The 16,063-nt window shown below is 47.4% G+C and overlaps 1 protein-coding gene across 1 annotated transcript in view; it reads left to right on the top strand.

The window, feature by feature from the left end:
• Positions 1-3,366: 3,366 nt before the first annotated feature.
• Positions 3,367-16,063, top strand: part of Tcf7l1 (transcription factor 7 like 1) — a 174,926-nt gene continuing 162,229 nt past the window's right edge. The window contains exons 1-3 of the mRNA XM_042690481.1: positions 3,367-3,633; positions 3,718-3,781; positions 4,028-4,155. Of these exons, the coding sequence (XP_042546415.1) occupies positions 3,367-3,633; positions 3,718-3,781; positions 4,028-4,155 (459 nt within the window). The remainder of the gene's footprint in view (positions 3,634-3,717; positions 3,782-4,027; positions 4,156-16,063) is intronic.

Below are 16,063 nucleotides of genomic sequence, written 5' to 3' on the forward strand. Positions count from 1 at the left end.
CCATCAAATCTTGGATAATTCAATGATATACAAAATATCAGGGCACAGAAAGAACTAAAACCTGCTTCTTTTGTTACACATAAGATTCAAATATTCAATCTAAAGAAAAACAATCATTTTGGCTCTTCTACATTTGCATGTTGATACACTTATTAAAATATTCCTGTATGATCATGTTTGGTCTTACTATTCAAGTCAGGTTTAAAACCTCAAAACCAGCCATGCAGACAAAACAAGTAATCAGAAAGATTATCTCTTTTCCATTTCCCAAACCCCAAATAACTAGGAAGTCAATTTTAGGACATGACTCCAAACACTGGATTGTGACAACAAATGCTAGGCCCAATTTCTTCAGTCTCGTAACTTGAACTCAGGACCTAAGTGTTCTCTGCCTGGGCTTTTGTGCTCAAACTAGTGCTCCACTACTTGAGCTACAGCTCCATTTTGGTGGTTAATTGGCGATAGCAGTCTCAAATCTGCTATAGCTGGTTTGATTTTCACATCTTAGCCTTCTAAATATTGAGGATTACAGATGTAAGCCACCAGCATCATGTTGAGCTTTACTTTTCTTTTCTTTTTTTTTTTTTTTTTTGGGTCCGGTTGTGGGGCCTGAACTCTGGGCCTAGGCGCTGTCCCTCAGCTCTTCACTCAAGGCTAGCGCTCTACCACTTGAGCCACAGGGCCACTTCCGGCTTTTTTCTTTTTGCTTATGTGGTGCTGAGGAATCGAATCCAGGGCCTCACGCATGCAAGGCAAGTGCTCTACCACTGAGCCACCTTCCCAGCCCCCTGAGCTTTACTTTTCATTCAAAATTCTACTCACAGGGCTGGGAATATGACTTAGTGGTTGAGTGCTTGCCTAGCATGCATGAAGCCCTGGGTTAGATTCCTCAGTACCACATACACAGAAAAGGCTGGAAATGGTGCTGTGGCTCAAGTGGTAGAGTGCTAGCCTTGAACAAAAAGCAGTTTAGGAACAGTGCCAAGGCCTGAATTCAAGCCCTGGCACTAGCAAAAAACAAAAAAAAGTCTACTCACAATGTGTGGCAGTATGCACTGGTAATCCCAGGCCTAGGCAAGATGATCTTAAGTTAAAGGCCATTCTAGGCTATATGGAGAAACTGTCTTTAAAAAAAAAAAAAAAGAATTTGAGGGTTGGAACAGCAGGGGGAAAATGGGGGAAAACAAAGGAAGAGGTGACAAAGATCAAAAAGCATGGTACTTATAATCTGATTATGGAATTATAACTCCTTTGTACAGATACTTCACAACAAGAATATATTTTTCATGATACATGCTTTTCTGAAAACATTTCCTAATGCTATTTTCACATATTGGTTGTGCAAAATAAAGGCATTATTTCAAAACAAAATGAAACAGTGATTACACACCTATCACGTTTCTACTAAGAGTATTTTTTCCCCAAATCAATCTAGGTCCACAGGAGCAGGGGCCTCATTCAGCCAGCTGGTTGCTGTGGAACGGCTTGTAAGGATGGAGAATGGAATGTATATACCAGTTGCCCTGAAGCTCCAAAGTTCCTTGTATCTGTGACTATTTCTTTCTTTCTTTTTTTGGTCTGGTTGTGGGGCCTGAACTCTGGGCCTGGGCGCTGTCCCTCAGCTCTTCAGCTCAAAGCTAGCGCTCTACCACTTGAGCCACAGCGCCACTTCTGGCTTTTTTCTTATGTGGTGCTGAGGAATCGAACCCAGGGCCTCAGGCATGCAAGGCAAGCGCTCTACCACTGAGCCAACTTCCCAGCCCCACCTGTGACTATTTCTGTATGTGCTATGCCTTTAGAAAACTCTTCTGCCACTTGTATTTAAAACAGTTTAACTGGGCGCTGGTGGCTCAGGCTTGCAATCCTAGCTACTCAGGAGACCGAGATCTCAGGATCATGGTTCGAAGCCAGTCCAGGCAGGAAGATCCAGTAGACTCTCATCTCCAATCACCGAAAAGCAGAAGTGGAGCTGTGGCTTCAGTGTTAAGAGTGCTAACCTTGAGCAAAAACTTGGGGACAGTGCCCAAGCTTTGTGTTCAAGTCCCAAGACCTGAAATTAAAAAACAAGAACAAAAGTTTAGGTACTCCTAAACTGACTTCCAGATTGCTGTCACCAACAGTTTCCCACCATTGGAGGTGCAAGAAAATATCCTTCCTCTTTCCGAATTTCCCCAAACCGGCTGGAGAGGGACGGGAATCCAGGACTTCATGCATATTAAGCACAAGTTCTACAAGTGGGTTATAACGATATCTTCATATAATGTCTTTCCTTGCAAACCTGGTGGGGCGTTTTTCTTATGTTCATTGGCTACGACTCTGGAGATTTCTGGGATGACTGTTTTTGGGGTGGGGTGTGACCCGTTCTGATTTCAAGAGTGATCATTGGATTTAAGAAGTTATTCCAAACTATTTGGGGGGGAGGGGGGTTCCACGTTGACTCTTGGACAAGCTCGAAACCACGTCAGGAGCGAGGAACACTGGGACCCACAGAAAAGAACAGAAGGTCGCGGGACCAAGTTCCCAGTGCCATAAATCGCTCCGATTCGGGGCTCTGCAAACCTCTGAGTTGACCCGGGCTGAAGCGCTCGGGCCCCGGCCCAGAGGCTGCACTGCAGGCAGCCAGGCGGGCCGCGGCAGACGTGCGGGTCCGAGGCTTTCCCGCAGGGGGCAGTGCCGCCCGCCCGCGCGCCCTCGCCGTGGGAGGGGGGTGGACCCGCACAAGTTCTGGGGGTTATTTGGAAGAAAGTTAAGAGAATAACCGAGGGGTTGCGGGCAAGACTCTGGGGTTGGCAGGAGGGTGCCGAGAGAGTCTCTAGGGATGCCGGGGAGGGGGTCGGGGTGAGTTTGGGAGGTAGGGGTGTTGCACGCGGCGGGGAGGCGTAGCCCCCGGAAGGTGCGAGGGAGCAGTGCGCGCGTGCGAATGTGAGTGTGTGCGCGCGCGCCGGAGCTCTCCGGGTTCCGCGAGGCGCGCGGGTGTCAGCTTGCAGCCGGGGCTCCTCCCTCCGGCCCCCCTGCCCAGCCGGGCGGGCCCTCCCCTCCGTCCCCGCTCGCCCCTCCCCGGCGGGCCAGGCTGTGGGACGCCCCGGCGGAGGCAGGCGGCGGCTGCGAGTTGGGGAGCCCCGGGCTCCGCTCTGCCGGAGGGGCCCCCCGAGCCGAGCCTTCCCCCGCCCCGGCCGGGCTGCGGCGGGCCCGCTTCCCGCGGGGCCACGCCCTGTCAAACTTTGTGGCTGTAGCGGCGGCGGCCGAGGCCGCGGCGAGCGGAGCGGGCCGAGGAGCGGGAGGAAGGGGCGCCGGGCCCGGCCGGGCCGGGCAGGGCGCGGGAGGCGCGGGGCTCGGAGCGCGGCGGCCCCGGCCCGCGGCCCCACCATGCCCCAGCTCGGTGGCGGTGGCGGCGCCGGCGGCGGCAGTGGAGGCGGCGGCGGCGGCGGAGGCGGCGGCGGCGGTGGAGGAGCCGGAGCGGCCAGCGGCGGGGACGACCTCGGGGCGAACGACGAGCTGATCCCCTTCCAGGACGAGGGGGGCGAGGAGCAGGAGCCGAGCAGCGACAGCGCCTCGGCGCAGCGCGATCTGGACGAGGTCAAGTCGTCCCTGGTCAACGAGTCGGAGAATCAGAGCAGCAGCTCGGACTCGGAGGTGAGGCGGCTCCCGTGGGGAGCCCCGGGGGGACCCCAGCTCCTCTCCCGCTCACCCGCCCTCGCCTTTGTGTCTCCTCCGCAGGCGGAGAGGCGCCCGCAGCCCGCCCGGGACGCTTTCCAGAAGCCGCGGGACTATTTCGCCGAAGGTACGTGGCTGCCCGGCCGCTCGGGTCTCCAGTCTCGCTCGGGTCCCGGAGCGTCCCGCGCCTCGGGGGTCCCCCCCCCCCAGGTCCGGGTGTCCGAGCTCCCGCCGCTCCTCCCCGCTCTGCGGCGGCCACCCTGGGGCGCGCGTGAGGGGCGCTCGGGGTCCCCGTCCCCTCCCGGAGTTTCCTGCTGCGGCGCCGTCCCGGGGGGGCCCCCCAGGCCTCACCCCGTCTTGGTTTTGTCCGCAGTGAGAAGGCCCCAGGACGGCTCGTTCTTTAAGGGACCCGCGTACCCGGGGTACCCCTTCCTGATGATCCCTGACCTGAGCAGCCCGTACCTCTCCAACGGCCCCCTGTCTCCCGGAGGAGCGCGCACGGTGAGTGCGAGTCGGCCGGCCGGGGCTGCGCCGGGGTGGGTGGGCGCCGGGCGGGGACGGCGGGATGCACCCCCGGTGCTCGGCCACGGAGTGGGGGATGGGGCCTCCTGCGCCGATCCCGGGCAGAACTTGTTTGCAGAGTTCAACTCCTCGGTGGCCGCCGCGCGCGAGGCTGCGCTGACCCGCGCCTGTAGAGAAAAGTTGCTTTAACTTCGTCCCTTTTACGGATCGAGGTCTAGGAGTCACCTCGGGGATCTTCCCTTGGCCTTTCAAAGGAAGCTTGTGCCAAAAGGAAAACTTGGATTTGTGCGTGCTTTAAGGAGAAAGGGGTGTCCTCGCTTTCCTTCCTAGAGATCGGTCAGCTTGGCAGTTAGGCAGGGAACTGCCGGAGCCGGGTGGACGACGTGGTGCCCGATTCTCCAGGTTCTCTGGGCCACCTGGAGCTGGGTCTTGACAAACCCTGTCTTCGTGGTGGGTTATCCACGACCCTCCCCAACCCCCCCTTCCCCCCCCTCCCCACCCCCCGCCATCACCGCCGGGCTTCTTTCTCCGGGGCTCTGCAGAGCTCTACTGAACTCTGGATCTTAAACTCCCTGAGAAGATTTTGAGGGAGATCCTAGGCTTTCTCCGAGTGAAGGAACTTGGCTTTTCCCCCCCCTTTTGTTGCCGGCTTTTCTCATTTAAAGCGACCGCTAGGACACTTTAAACCTGTTAATGGGCGCGCATTGTGTGCTGGGGTCTGGCATTTACAGCAGTGATTAAGCAAATTGACTGGGCCCCAGACGAAGTGCAAATGAGGGCGGATTCCTTCACCCCCTTCTTGGGCTCTAAGCTCCCGCCTCCTCCCCTGCGTAGCCAGGGGGTACTGTCCGGGGCTGCGAGGCCTTTGTGTCCCCCCCGGAACTGCCTCTCTATCCTTGGGTTGTTTGGTGCTGGGTCCGCTGGCAGGTCTCAGATGAGCACCCACCTACTGTGTGCCAGGCCTGATTCGGACTGCCATTTGGACACAGTTCATTCTTTGCTTCCCGCCCAACTTTCCAGTGCCTGCTAGTTTGTTCTCCAGTGGGGGCTGGGAGTGTTGGCCCTTCAGGAACGGCTTTTCCCAGACAGCAGACTCATTTTGTGCTACAGTAGGCCTTAAATAAGGATCATAACTAAAGAACTGTTAGGTATGGACAGGTGGGCTGTCCTTGCTGTCCTTGTGGGATTGTTTGTGGAGATCGATGGTCTCTACACTTGGTTCAGTTGGGGAGCATGCACATCACTTGATGGAGTGTGGGGGCTATGTGAGAGGCTCTGATGGATCCCGAGGGTTGCAGAAACACCCAGACCTCCTGGCTTTGCCCTGGCAGGGAGACCCTGCACCTTTGCATCTGCTGAACTGGAATACCCCAGGAAATCCTGTTGTGTCACTTTTGCAGTGAAAGCTGGACATTGACCTGTGACCGTTGCCTTTTCTCATCCACATTTCAAGAAAAACGATGTGGGTAAAAGTTGGGTGAACTTTCCCTCTCATAGCTGCAGAGGATGGAAGCAGATACTTCCTGTAACTTTGTGTGTGATGAGAAGAGTTCTGCCACCAAAGTCCCAGTTTTCTATTTATCATTAGGATGTCTGGAGAGTGGGGTTTGGGAGCCACTAACATCAGTATGCCAGCTCTGAACCAGGCCCTAGGCCATCAGAAATGTTCCACATAAGACTTCAAGCTGGAAATACCTCCAGTCATTTTAGGACATTTTTATTCTTCTAGCCTCTCAGGTTAAAAAGTTTGTACCATAACTCTGACAACTGTATCTCTTGGTCTCCTGTTTGGCTATTAAGATCCCAAGTAAGACAGGTTTTCTGTTTGTCCCTTCTTTCTGCCCTTCTACCACATTTTCTGTGTTCTTCTGTATAAGGACTTCCAAAGACTAATTTTTGCTGACATTGTAGATTCCTGATGACTAAATCCAGGCTTGTGTAGGATTTTGGAGCTTTCCTTGGGGAAATCAATTTCCTTCATCTGCATGCCTCTGACTGTCCCTGCTCATCTTTGAAGCCATTCCCCTATACAATAGCCAGTGTCACCACTTCCCTTCCCAGGATCCTAAGATACTTTCCTGGGGGGCCTGGATTCTATTCTGCTCCCATTCCTACAACTTGTCTCCTGGGAGCATTGCCTTAATAGAGTTCAGCCCACCCTCACAGTCTGTGCTTCTATGCCTACCATCTGATTAGTTACAAAGTTCATTGATGTGGTAGGGAGGTTTTTTTTTTCTAATTTGACTGTATTCTTGGGCATTGTGGCCAGTGAAGAAAGCCAGTGAGGAGCTGATGAAGTACTCATTTGCACAATAGGGCTGAGGTGAGGGTTTTCCTCTGGATGATTATATCATTGTAATTAGTGTAGTTTTCACTGGAGACATACTAGATCAGAGTGGTCCTCTGATGTAGATAGATGTGGGGTGAGGAAAGGGAAGGAGTTGATAGTTTGGGGTGAAGAGGAATTTGGAATATGTATGATCCAGTTTCGCTTTTTGGCTTCTTATGTCTTTTTGTTGTTGTTTCACTTGTAAATTGCACAACTGTTGAGATTGCTCTAAGGCCTATAGGTGGTATAAGAATGAGTTGCTTGGTTCTCTGCTGCTAAATTTTGTGTGTGTACATACATGGTACAAGAATGTAAGCCCGTCCTAGGTCTTGAACTCAGAGCCTGGGCACTGTCCCTGAGCTTATTTATTTATTTATTTATTTTTTGCTGGTCCTGGACACTATCCCTGAGCTGTTTTGCTCAAGGCTAGAGCTCTACTACTTTAGCCAGAGTGTCATTTCTGAGTTTTTTAAAAAAAATATTTATATTTTGTTAATTATTTTTGCCAGTCCTGCTTGAACCCATGGCCTGGGTTCCTTGAGCCTCTTTGTGCTCAAGGCTAGTGCTCTACCATGTGAGCCACAGTGACACTTCCGGCTTTTTCTGAGTAGTTTATTGGAGATAAGAGTTTCACAAACTATCCTGTCTGGGCTGGCTTCGAACTGTGATCCTCAGATCTCAGCCTCCTGAGTAGCTAGGATTACAGTATGAGCTATTAGCACCCAGCTTCCCTAAGCATTTTTGCTCAAAGCTAGTGCTTGACCACTTGAGCCACAGCTCCATTCCAGTTTGATGGTGGTTAATTGGAGATAAGAGTCTCACAGACTTTTCTGCGTAGGCTGGCTTTGAACCAGGATGCTCAGATAGTAGCCTCCTGTGTGGCTAGGATTACAGGTGTGAACCATTGGTGCCCAGTTTGCTGCTAACATTTTTGTAGAACTTCCAAACCAGAATAGTGGGGCCCGGTTGGAGTGTTTTCAGGGTGTTCATAGACTTTAGGTATAGCTGGCAGTAGGCCTCAGCATCCTCACTCACTGGCATAGTTGCTACTGGGACAAAGGAACAGGTCGGTGCTCCAGCAGCATTAGTAAGTGGATATGAAAAATTGTTTAAGATGAAGGAAAACCAAAAGAAAACTTCATTATGGTTGGGCAAGCTAGCTACAAAGTGATTGAGTAGTTTGTGACTGTAACTTCAGTGCTAATGACATTTTGGAAAGTAGCATGTCTAGGAAGAGTTGTTGAGTGCAACTGTAGTTTGTGTGTCCAGTGTGTACATTTAGAAGTCACTATTATGCAGTGCAAGTACAAGTTGCTTGTGTCTTTGTCAAACACTCCCAACTCAGATTTTTTACGAAATCTCTCTGGTCTTTTAAAATGTCAACTTACTTTTAATTTTCTTTGTATCTCACTTTCCCTTGGGTAGCCTTGGAATGCCATTGGCATTCCTGTTCTTCAAGGCAAGCAGAAATGTTTTTTTCTAGGAGCAGTAGGGTTTAAACTCAGGGCCTCTTGCTTATTAGGCTAGTGTCTATCACTTAAACATACCACCAGCCTTTTTTTGCTTTCAGTTATTTTTTTAGATAGGGTTTTGCTTTTATCTGGTCCTGGCTTCAGACCTTGGTTCCCCCTTAGCTAAAATTAAACTCATACCACCATGCCTGGGACATTTGCCTTGCTTTTTGTCTGGGCTGTCCTAGAACTGTGGTCCTCTTGAGGTAGCTAGAATTATAAGTATAAGGCACAGAACCTGGACACAGAAATCTCTTTGTAAGTATAAAGAGACTGTGTCGGGGAATTGTATATAACAGCTAAGGAAAATCTTTTCTTTTGGCAGATCAGTACAAACATGCTGTTTTTGGTAAAATTCTTTTAAGTCATTTCATCTAAATATAACTTGTGTTCCATTTTTTACTAAATATAACTCTTGAGTTTAATGAGTGCTTTTCACATGGAGTAAACTTTTGGGAGGGCCCTGACTGTGTTGCTGAAGTTTTGGCACTGAGATTGCTAAGCTGACATTTGGTTTCAAATCCATGGAAGGATTTGAACCCTGTCCGTCTTTTTTTCTTTGGGTGGGTGGATCTGGCAGGAAATATCTGACTTGTCAAAATTTTGGAAAGGTCAGGTTTGGTCTCACTCTTCATTAATCTCATTTCTAGAGCTTCTTGTGAAGGAAGGCTGGTGTGCTGCATGTGCGCACACACACACACACACACACACACACACACACACAACCTTAACCTTTAACAAAGATTATTCCAGTTGTTATTGGACCAGACACGATGCCTGTAGTAATCCCAGCTACTTGGGAGGAGGAGCTAGGAGCCTCTCCATTTGAAGCCAACTTGAGCAAAACATCAGAGAGACTAAGAAACAAACTGGGTGTGGTGGTATGCATCTGAAACCCCATATACTCAGGGGATGGAGGTAGGAGAATAACTGTATAAGCCTACTTAGGCAAAAACAAGAGACTATATCTGAAAATGAACTAAAGCAAGAAAAATGGTGTGGGCCCTGAATGTGACCTTCTTTTTTCTTTTTTTTTAATATGCCAGTAATGGGGTTTGAACTTAGGGTCTGGATGCTGTCCCTGAGTTTTTTTTTTTGCTCAAAGCTAGCACTTTGCCACTTGTGCCACAACTCCATTTCTGGCTCCCCCCCCCCGCCACCCCCCCCCCCCCCCGGGGGAGAGGGGATAGTTAATTGGAGTTAAGAGTCTAATAGACTTTCCTGCTCTGGCTCGCTTTGAACCATGATCCTCAGATCTCAGCCTTTTTTTTTTTTTTTGGTCCGGTCGTGGGGCCTGAACTCTGGGCCTGGGCGCTATCCCTCAGCTCTTCAGCTCAAGGCTAGCACTCTACCACTTGAGCCACAGCGCCACTTCGGCTTTTTTCTTTTTGCTTATGTGGTGCTAAGGAATTGAACCCAGGGCCTCAGGCATGCAAGGCAAGCACTCTACCACTGAGCCACCTTCCCAGCCCAGATCTCAGCCTTTTGAGTAGCTAGGAATACAGGTGTGAGTCACTGACATCCAGCTTCTTCTTCAATTGATGTGTAATAAGTATTTATCATGGATAATGGCTTAGGAACTATGAATGATAAGATGTATTAGATCTAGTCTTTGCATTAAATAGTGTTAGGAAAAAGTAATATTAGCATTGCAAGAGGAAAACTTTGTTATGAGGCAGTGAAGTCTAGAGAAGCAGTTTTATTTATTTATTTATTTATTTTTTGGTTGGTCATGGGGCTTGAACTCTGGGCCTGGGCGCTGTCCCTCAGCTCTTCAGTTCAAGTCTAGAGCTCTACCACTTGAGCTACAGCGCCACTTTGGTTTTCTGGTGGTTTAATGGAGGTAACAGTTTCACAGACTTTCCTGCCCGGGCTGGCTTTGAACTGCGATCCTCAGATCTCAGCCTCCTGAGTAGCTAGGATTACAGGCGTGAGCCATGGGCGCCCAGGAGAAGCACTTTTAAAATAAAGAGAAATTTGGAAAAATTTCTTTGAGCTGAGATAATCAAGAAAGTCAGGTAGAAGAAATGGTTTTAAACTAATGTTTGAAATGCACTTGCTTTCTTTCATTAATTTCATTTATTATTTTGTGGTTTTGGGGTTTGAACTCAGGGTCTCATGCTTAACAACTGGGCACTCCATTTCTTAGAAATGCCTGCAGCCCTTTTTCATTGGTTATTTTGAGATAGGGTCTTATTTCTTGCTTTAGTTTGTGCCTGCATGACCAGCTGCCTATTTCCATGAAACTAGGATGACAGATGTGCACAACCTGTCCAGCAATTGATTGAGGTCTTATGGCCTCAAACCACTATCTTTCGTCGCTCAGCCTCTTAAGCAGCTAGCTCACTCCTTCTAAAATTCAAAATAATTCTTGTTAATTGTAGAAGAACAAAGCAGTACAGAGGTATTTAAAGAACAAGTAGTCATTCCCTTCCATCTTGAGGTGGAAGCCAGCATAGGGAGAGCAAAGTCAAAGAGAGAGGAAAGGGGCTGGGAATGTGGCTTAGTGGTAGAGTACTTGTTTAGCATGCATGAAACCTTGGGTTTGATTCCTCAGTACCACATAAACCTAAAAGGCTGGCAGTGGCTCTGTGGCTCAAGTGGTAGAATGCTAGCCTTGAGCAAAGAAGTTCAGAGACAGTGCCAGGGAAGGAATCTGCCCTTAATTCAACTGGCAGAAGAGAATCATCAAAGGTTACACCAGGAGTTAGAGACATAGGTCTGTGGTAGAATACTTGCATAGCATGCTTGAGGCCCTGGATTCAGTCTTCAGCCTCACACACAAAAAAAGAAGCCAGTCACTGATGGTTAACACTTGTAATCCTAGCTATTCAGGCTAAGATCTGAGGATCGCAGTTCAAAGCCAGTCCAGGCAAACAAGTCAGACACAATTAACCAGCTAGAAGTGGATATATTACTCATGTAGTAGAGATATAGTTTGAGTGAAAAACCCAAACAAGAGAGGGAGACCCTAAGTTCAAGTCCCAGTATTGGCACATACACATAAAAGTTTTGCCAAGAAGTTATGTGACTCACACCACATACTACTGCTTAGAAAGATAATTGTGGGCTGGAGGGGCATAGTGTAGAAGCTAGAATAGTGTGGAGACTTACAGGAGCCAAGGGAGAGGGAAAAGGGCTCTTTTCCTTCAGTAGAAAGGAAGCAATGTATGGGAGAGGCAGGGTTACTTGCATTTCTTTGAGGAGAGATGGTACCTGAACAGAAAGTAGCTGATGCCACCGTTAATTCTTGGTGTGTAAGCCTGGGTAACCTGAGGAATGACTTTCAACAGGTGGAACCCTGGCCTTCCATCTCAGCGCTGGGACAGACGCTCCCAGAATAGTTCTGCACTCTGAGAGGCTGTCAGTAGGTTCTAGGGGAGGATGCTAGGAGCAGGAGAAGTGAAGTGGAGGGGATAGGAGTGGATGGGGAAGGGAAGGGAGTCAAGGGGCCAGGTAGGAGGAGGCACCAGGACACAAGCCACATTTCACCTTCTGAAAGGTGTTGGAAAGCCAGACTGTAGATAACTTAGTTAAGAAGACTGGCAAACAACAACAACAAACACTAACCCTTTAGTTGGAGGCCTGCCAATGAACAAAAGCATCAGATACCCAATGCAACTTCCAGTCTCAGGCCAAAAAAAAGATTGGGTGTGGAGAAGGAGGAGGGGAAGAGCTATAGGCTCTATAATCTACCAAAGAAAGTGTATTAAGGATGTTTGGGAGAGGTGCACAGACAGGAAAGAGGGGAGGAGAGATGAGATCACAAGAAGATAGGCTTTCTCCTCTACTGATGGAGTGAACATGTTAGGTATTCTCTCACTTTTACAGTCAGTTGGCTGAGGTAAGAGTGTTGTTGGCCTTGGGGAGACCAGGCTCCCCTCCTTTCCCTTCGGTTCCCTTCCCATCCTTTCCCCTCGGGCTTAAACTCTTGGCCACACACTCTTGCTTGGCTTTTTCACTCAAAGCTAGTGCTCTACTACTTGAGCCACACCTTTACTTCCAGTTTTTTGCTAGTTAATTGGAGATAAGAGATTCTGATTTGTCTGTCCAGGTTAGCTTCAAACTTAGATTCTTAGATCATTAGGACTCTGCCTCCAGAGTAGCAAGAATTACAAGCATGAGTTTCCAGAATCCAGCTCAGGCTTTTCCTTCTTTTCTTTTTTTTTTTTTGTTGTTGTTCCTGAGTTTTGTGCTTTAGAGTAGTGTACTACTATTTGAACCTATAGTTCCACTTCTGGTTTTCTGGTGGTTAATTAAAGAGTCTCAAGAACTTTCCTGCCTGGGCTGGTTTTTAACTGCAATCCTGAGATCCCAGCCTACTGTGTAGCAGATGTGAGCCACCAGTGCCTGGCTCAGGTTTTTCCTTTCTACTTCATAATGAAGCTGAAAATGTTGTGGCTTCTTAGCTACCTGTTAAGTACAAATTGTTTGTGTGTTGATATAAAGATATAACATACCTGGGACATTCTTGCCTCTTGTCTGGAGCTGGCGGGTTTTGAAGGGTGATAAAGATGGGAATCAAAACACAAACTTGTTTGCATTTGGGGGCAGAGATGAGTACAAGATTAGTTGGGGACAGGGAAGGATTACAGAGAACTGCCCCAATTTGGCTAATCTAATCTATTTTGGAGATGTTTGTGGTTTTTGTTTTACTTTTAAGCATCCTGTGCTTCCTATTAATTATCTTTGTCCAAATTGGACTGAATTTATAGAGGAATGAAATAAATGAAGTTTCCAAAACTTTGGCAATTGTGAATGTAGGGGTCTGGAGAGATACGAAGGGGACTTGGCCTTTTCTCTGTGTTGGACTTGCTGTCCAGGAACTCCAGGAATTGCTTTATTTCTGTCATTCATCAGGTGTATATGCTCTGAGTAGATACTTTTTAAAATTATTATTATCTTCAAATAATTGTTAAAAGGATATTGAATGTATCACTTTATAAGCACAATGCATTTTGGCCAATATCACCCCTTCCATTGTTCTTTTCTCTTCCAACCACCCCGTCCCCTCAACTTTTCCTGGTTCCATTTTCACATATGTTTAGTACATGAATGTATTGACTACATCTGCCCACCATTTCTGTCTCCTTTTGTGTCCCTTCCCCCTTACCTCATCTCTCAAAAAACATACTTCAGCTTCCTGGTATTCATTTGGTTAAGCTGTATGTTAATTGTTCAGAGGAGTTACAGGGTAAAAATCCTTCCCTGAGTAAACCCCACTTCAGCTTGTTTATGTATATATGTATATGATCCTAGTTAAGGTTTTATTTGTTTTGTATTGGTCTTGGGGCTTGAACTCAGGGCCTAGGTGTTGGCCCTGAGCTCTTGTGCTCAAGGCTAGCACTTTACCACTTGAGCAACAGCTATACTTCCGGCTTTTGGGTGGTTAACTAGAGATAAGAGTCATGGACTTTCCTGCCTGGGTGCAATCCTCAAACCTTAGCCCTCCCAAATATCTAGGATTACAGGCATGAGCCACTAGCTCCCAGCACTTAATATAATTTTTCTGAGTACTTTCAATGCTCTAAAACAAATTTCAGAATCTTAAATCTTTCTGTTGTGTGCATAATATTGACTTTTGTGGGAAATGAGCATTTAATGTAGAAGTATACTTCAGTGTTTGAAAAGAAAATCATAAAAAATGTTTTCTTAACTATGACCTTTTAAAGAGTTTTCTGAAATCCTAACAGGTGGTAACTCTAATTAATTACTTGGAATTGCTAGGACAGGAAATGAATTCGCACTCATGCTCTCAGACAGTTACAACATTTTTGGAAATCAGTTTTCAGGAGAACAAGGCCCCAAGTGTTCACCCTGATTCTAGAAAATAAAGCCAAACATACTATTCACAGAATGAACTATATATAAATGGCTCCCAGATACATGAACCTATGTTCAACCTACCATGATGCTAATTAAGACAAGAATACCTTTTCACATCTGATTAACACTAAGATTTTGAATTCAGAGTGTTCACTGCTGTGTGTGTGACTACACACGGCAAGTGTGTGCTGAAATGGTTGCTCTTTTGGGCTGTTCATAGGGGTGTAAATGGCTTCACCCTATTTGGAAAGCATTTGTCAGTGGCTATTACAATCTTTGTATTTTTTATTGTTCCTGAATTGCTAGGATGGAAGAAGCTCGTTATTCCCATTTTTGCCTTCTGTGCAAACAGACTTGTAGAGGTCAAGTTTATCCTATCAAGTTGTACTGCTAGTCATTAGAAGTGTCACCATTTGAACTTGGTTGTGAGTCCAAAGTCTACCTCTTTCCAGTCTACCCTTGTAACTTGGCACCCAAGCCTGGTATCACTGGCTCCCTCTCTGAAGAGGGCACTGACCTTTATTTCCCAGCTCAGAAATCCTGGGGGGAGTTGTCACTTGGAACTGGAGGGTGGGTAGACTCATCCCAACTTTACAAACTGCAACTGGACATGTCCCTTCCTTAGTCAGAAGTGGTCTGAGTGAGGGAGTGGCCAAGAGTGAAGTTGTCCTGCCTGGCTGTGCTAGAGTGGAGGAAATAACCTTTAGTCTGCTGCCCTAGGAACTTTAGCACCTGAGGAAAAAGTGTTTATCTGCTAACTTTTGACTTGTTTGGAAGCTGGAAACTGGCTTTGTTGCAATAGGTGAAGGTTGGAACAGCACATGAGTACAAGAACGCCCAAGGAGTAAATTTGCTCCCTATCCCTGTGATCTGGATTGCAACATTGTTAACAAACCAAGCTCTGGTAAACCAAGCATGCAAATATTATTTCCTTATGGTTGGTTTCATAAACTTTTGATATTTTAAGAATCTTTAAGCTATCTACAAATATAAAAAATATCAGTCCCAGTCATTTGTAAAATATTATTATGGTATAAAGTGACCATGAAAGAAATACTGGTGCTGGCTGATAGTGGCTCACACCTATAATCCTAGCTACTTTGGTAGGCGGAGATCTGAGGACAAGGCTCAAAGCCAGCCCAGGCAGACAAATCCTTGAGACTCTTACCTCCAATTAACTAGCAAAAAGCTGGAACTGAGCTGGATGCTGGTGGCCCAAGCCTGTAATCCTTGTTACTCAGGAGGCTAAGGTCTGAGGATCATGGTTTGAAGCCAGCCAGGGCAGAAAGTCCAAGAGCCTCTTATCTCCAATTAACTAGTAAAAGAAGCTGGAAGTGGAGGTGTGACTCAACTGATAGAGCAGCAGCCATGACTGAAAAAGCTAAGGGACAGCACTGAGGCTCTAAATCAGATCAACTTACAAGTCGGTTGTAGTAATTCCTGATGTTTCAGACTGTACTGCTTTTCATTAATGCACTTGGCTTTGTAAGACAGACCTTCTAGGGTGGGTTTATCCTGAGATTTTTACCAAGAATCCTTACATGAGTGTCTAGAGCTGGAAGGGATAGTTCAGTCCAATGCACCAGTGAGGAACACAAGCTCAGGTAAGCAAGAGCAGACAGTTATGAATGATGGACCTAAGACCAGAATTCAGGTGTGCTCAGTGGAGCTCTACCCCCCCCCCCCACCATTGGGGAGGTCCACAGTGAGCCATGCCCCAGAGACCATGAACCTTAAAATACTTGTTTATCTGATGCATGATAAGTGATTCATTTGTTGAATGTTGACAGCATGAATATTTAAACATCAACATTAAAAAGCAGTGCTGTAGGCACTTTACCACATTGGTATAACTTCCCACACTGAACTTTTGTGCATGTGATATTATAACCTCTGGTTTTTCCTTGAGGAAGCAGAGACTGAGATGAAGTAAGTGGCCCAGGATTACCTCCCCAGGTGAGAAAGCCAGCTTTGCAGCCTTGGGGCTGTGTGTGTGTGTGTGTGTGTGTGTGTGTGTGTGTGTGCACGCACGCACACACAAACATACACAAATTAATGTGAAAATGCTTTTTGGAACAGATTGTGTGCATGCATGTTGTGTGTGTATCCGTGTGTGCACGCCACGTGCACATGCGCGTGTGTGTGCGTGTGTGCCAGTACTGGAGCTTGAACTCTGTGCCTCAGAGAGAACTCCATTTGCTGGTTAATTAGAGATAAGAAT

Source organism: Dipodomys spectabilis, unplaced genomic scaffold (genome assembly GCF_019054845.1).
Source record: "Dipodomys spectabilis isolate Male_0828 unplaced genomic scaffold, ASM1905484v1 ptg000137l, whole genome shotgun sequence".
NCBI classification, from domain to species: domain Eukaryota; kingdom Metazoa; phylum Chordata; class Mammalia; order Rodentia; family Heteromyidae; genus Dipodomys; species Dipodomys spectabilis.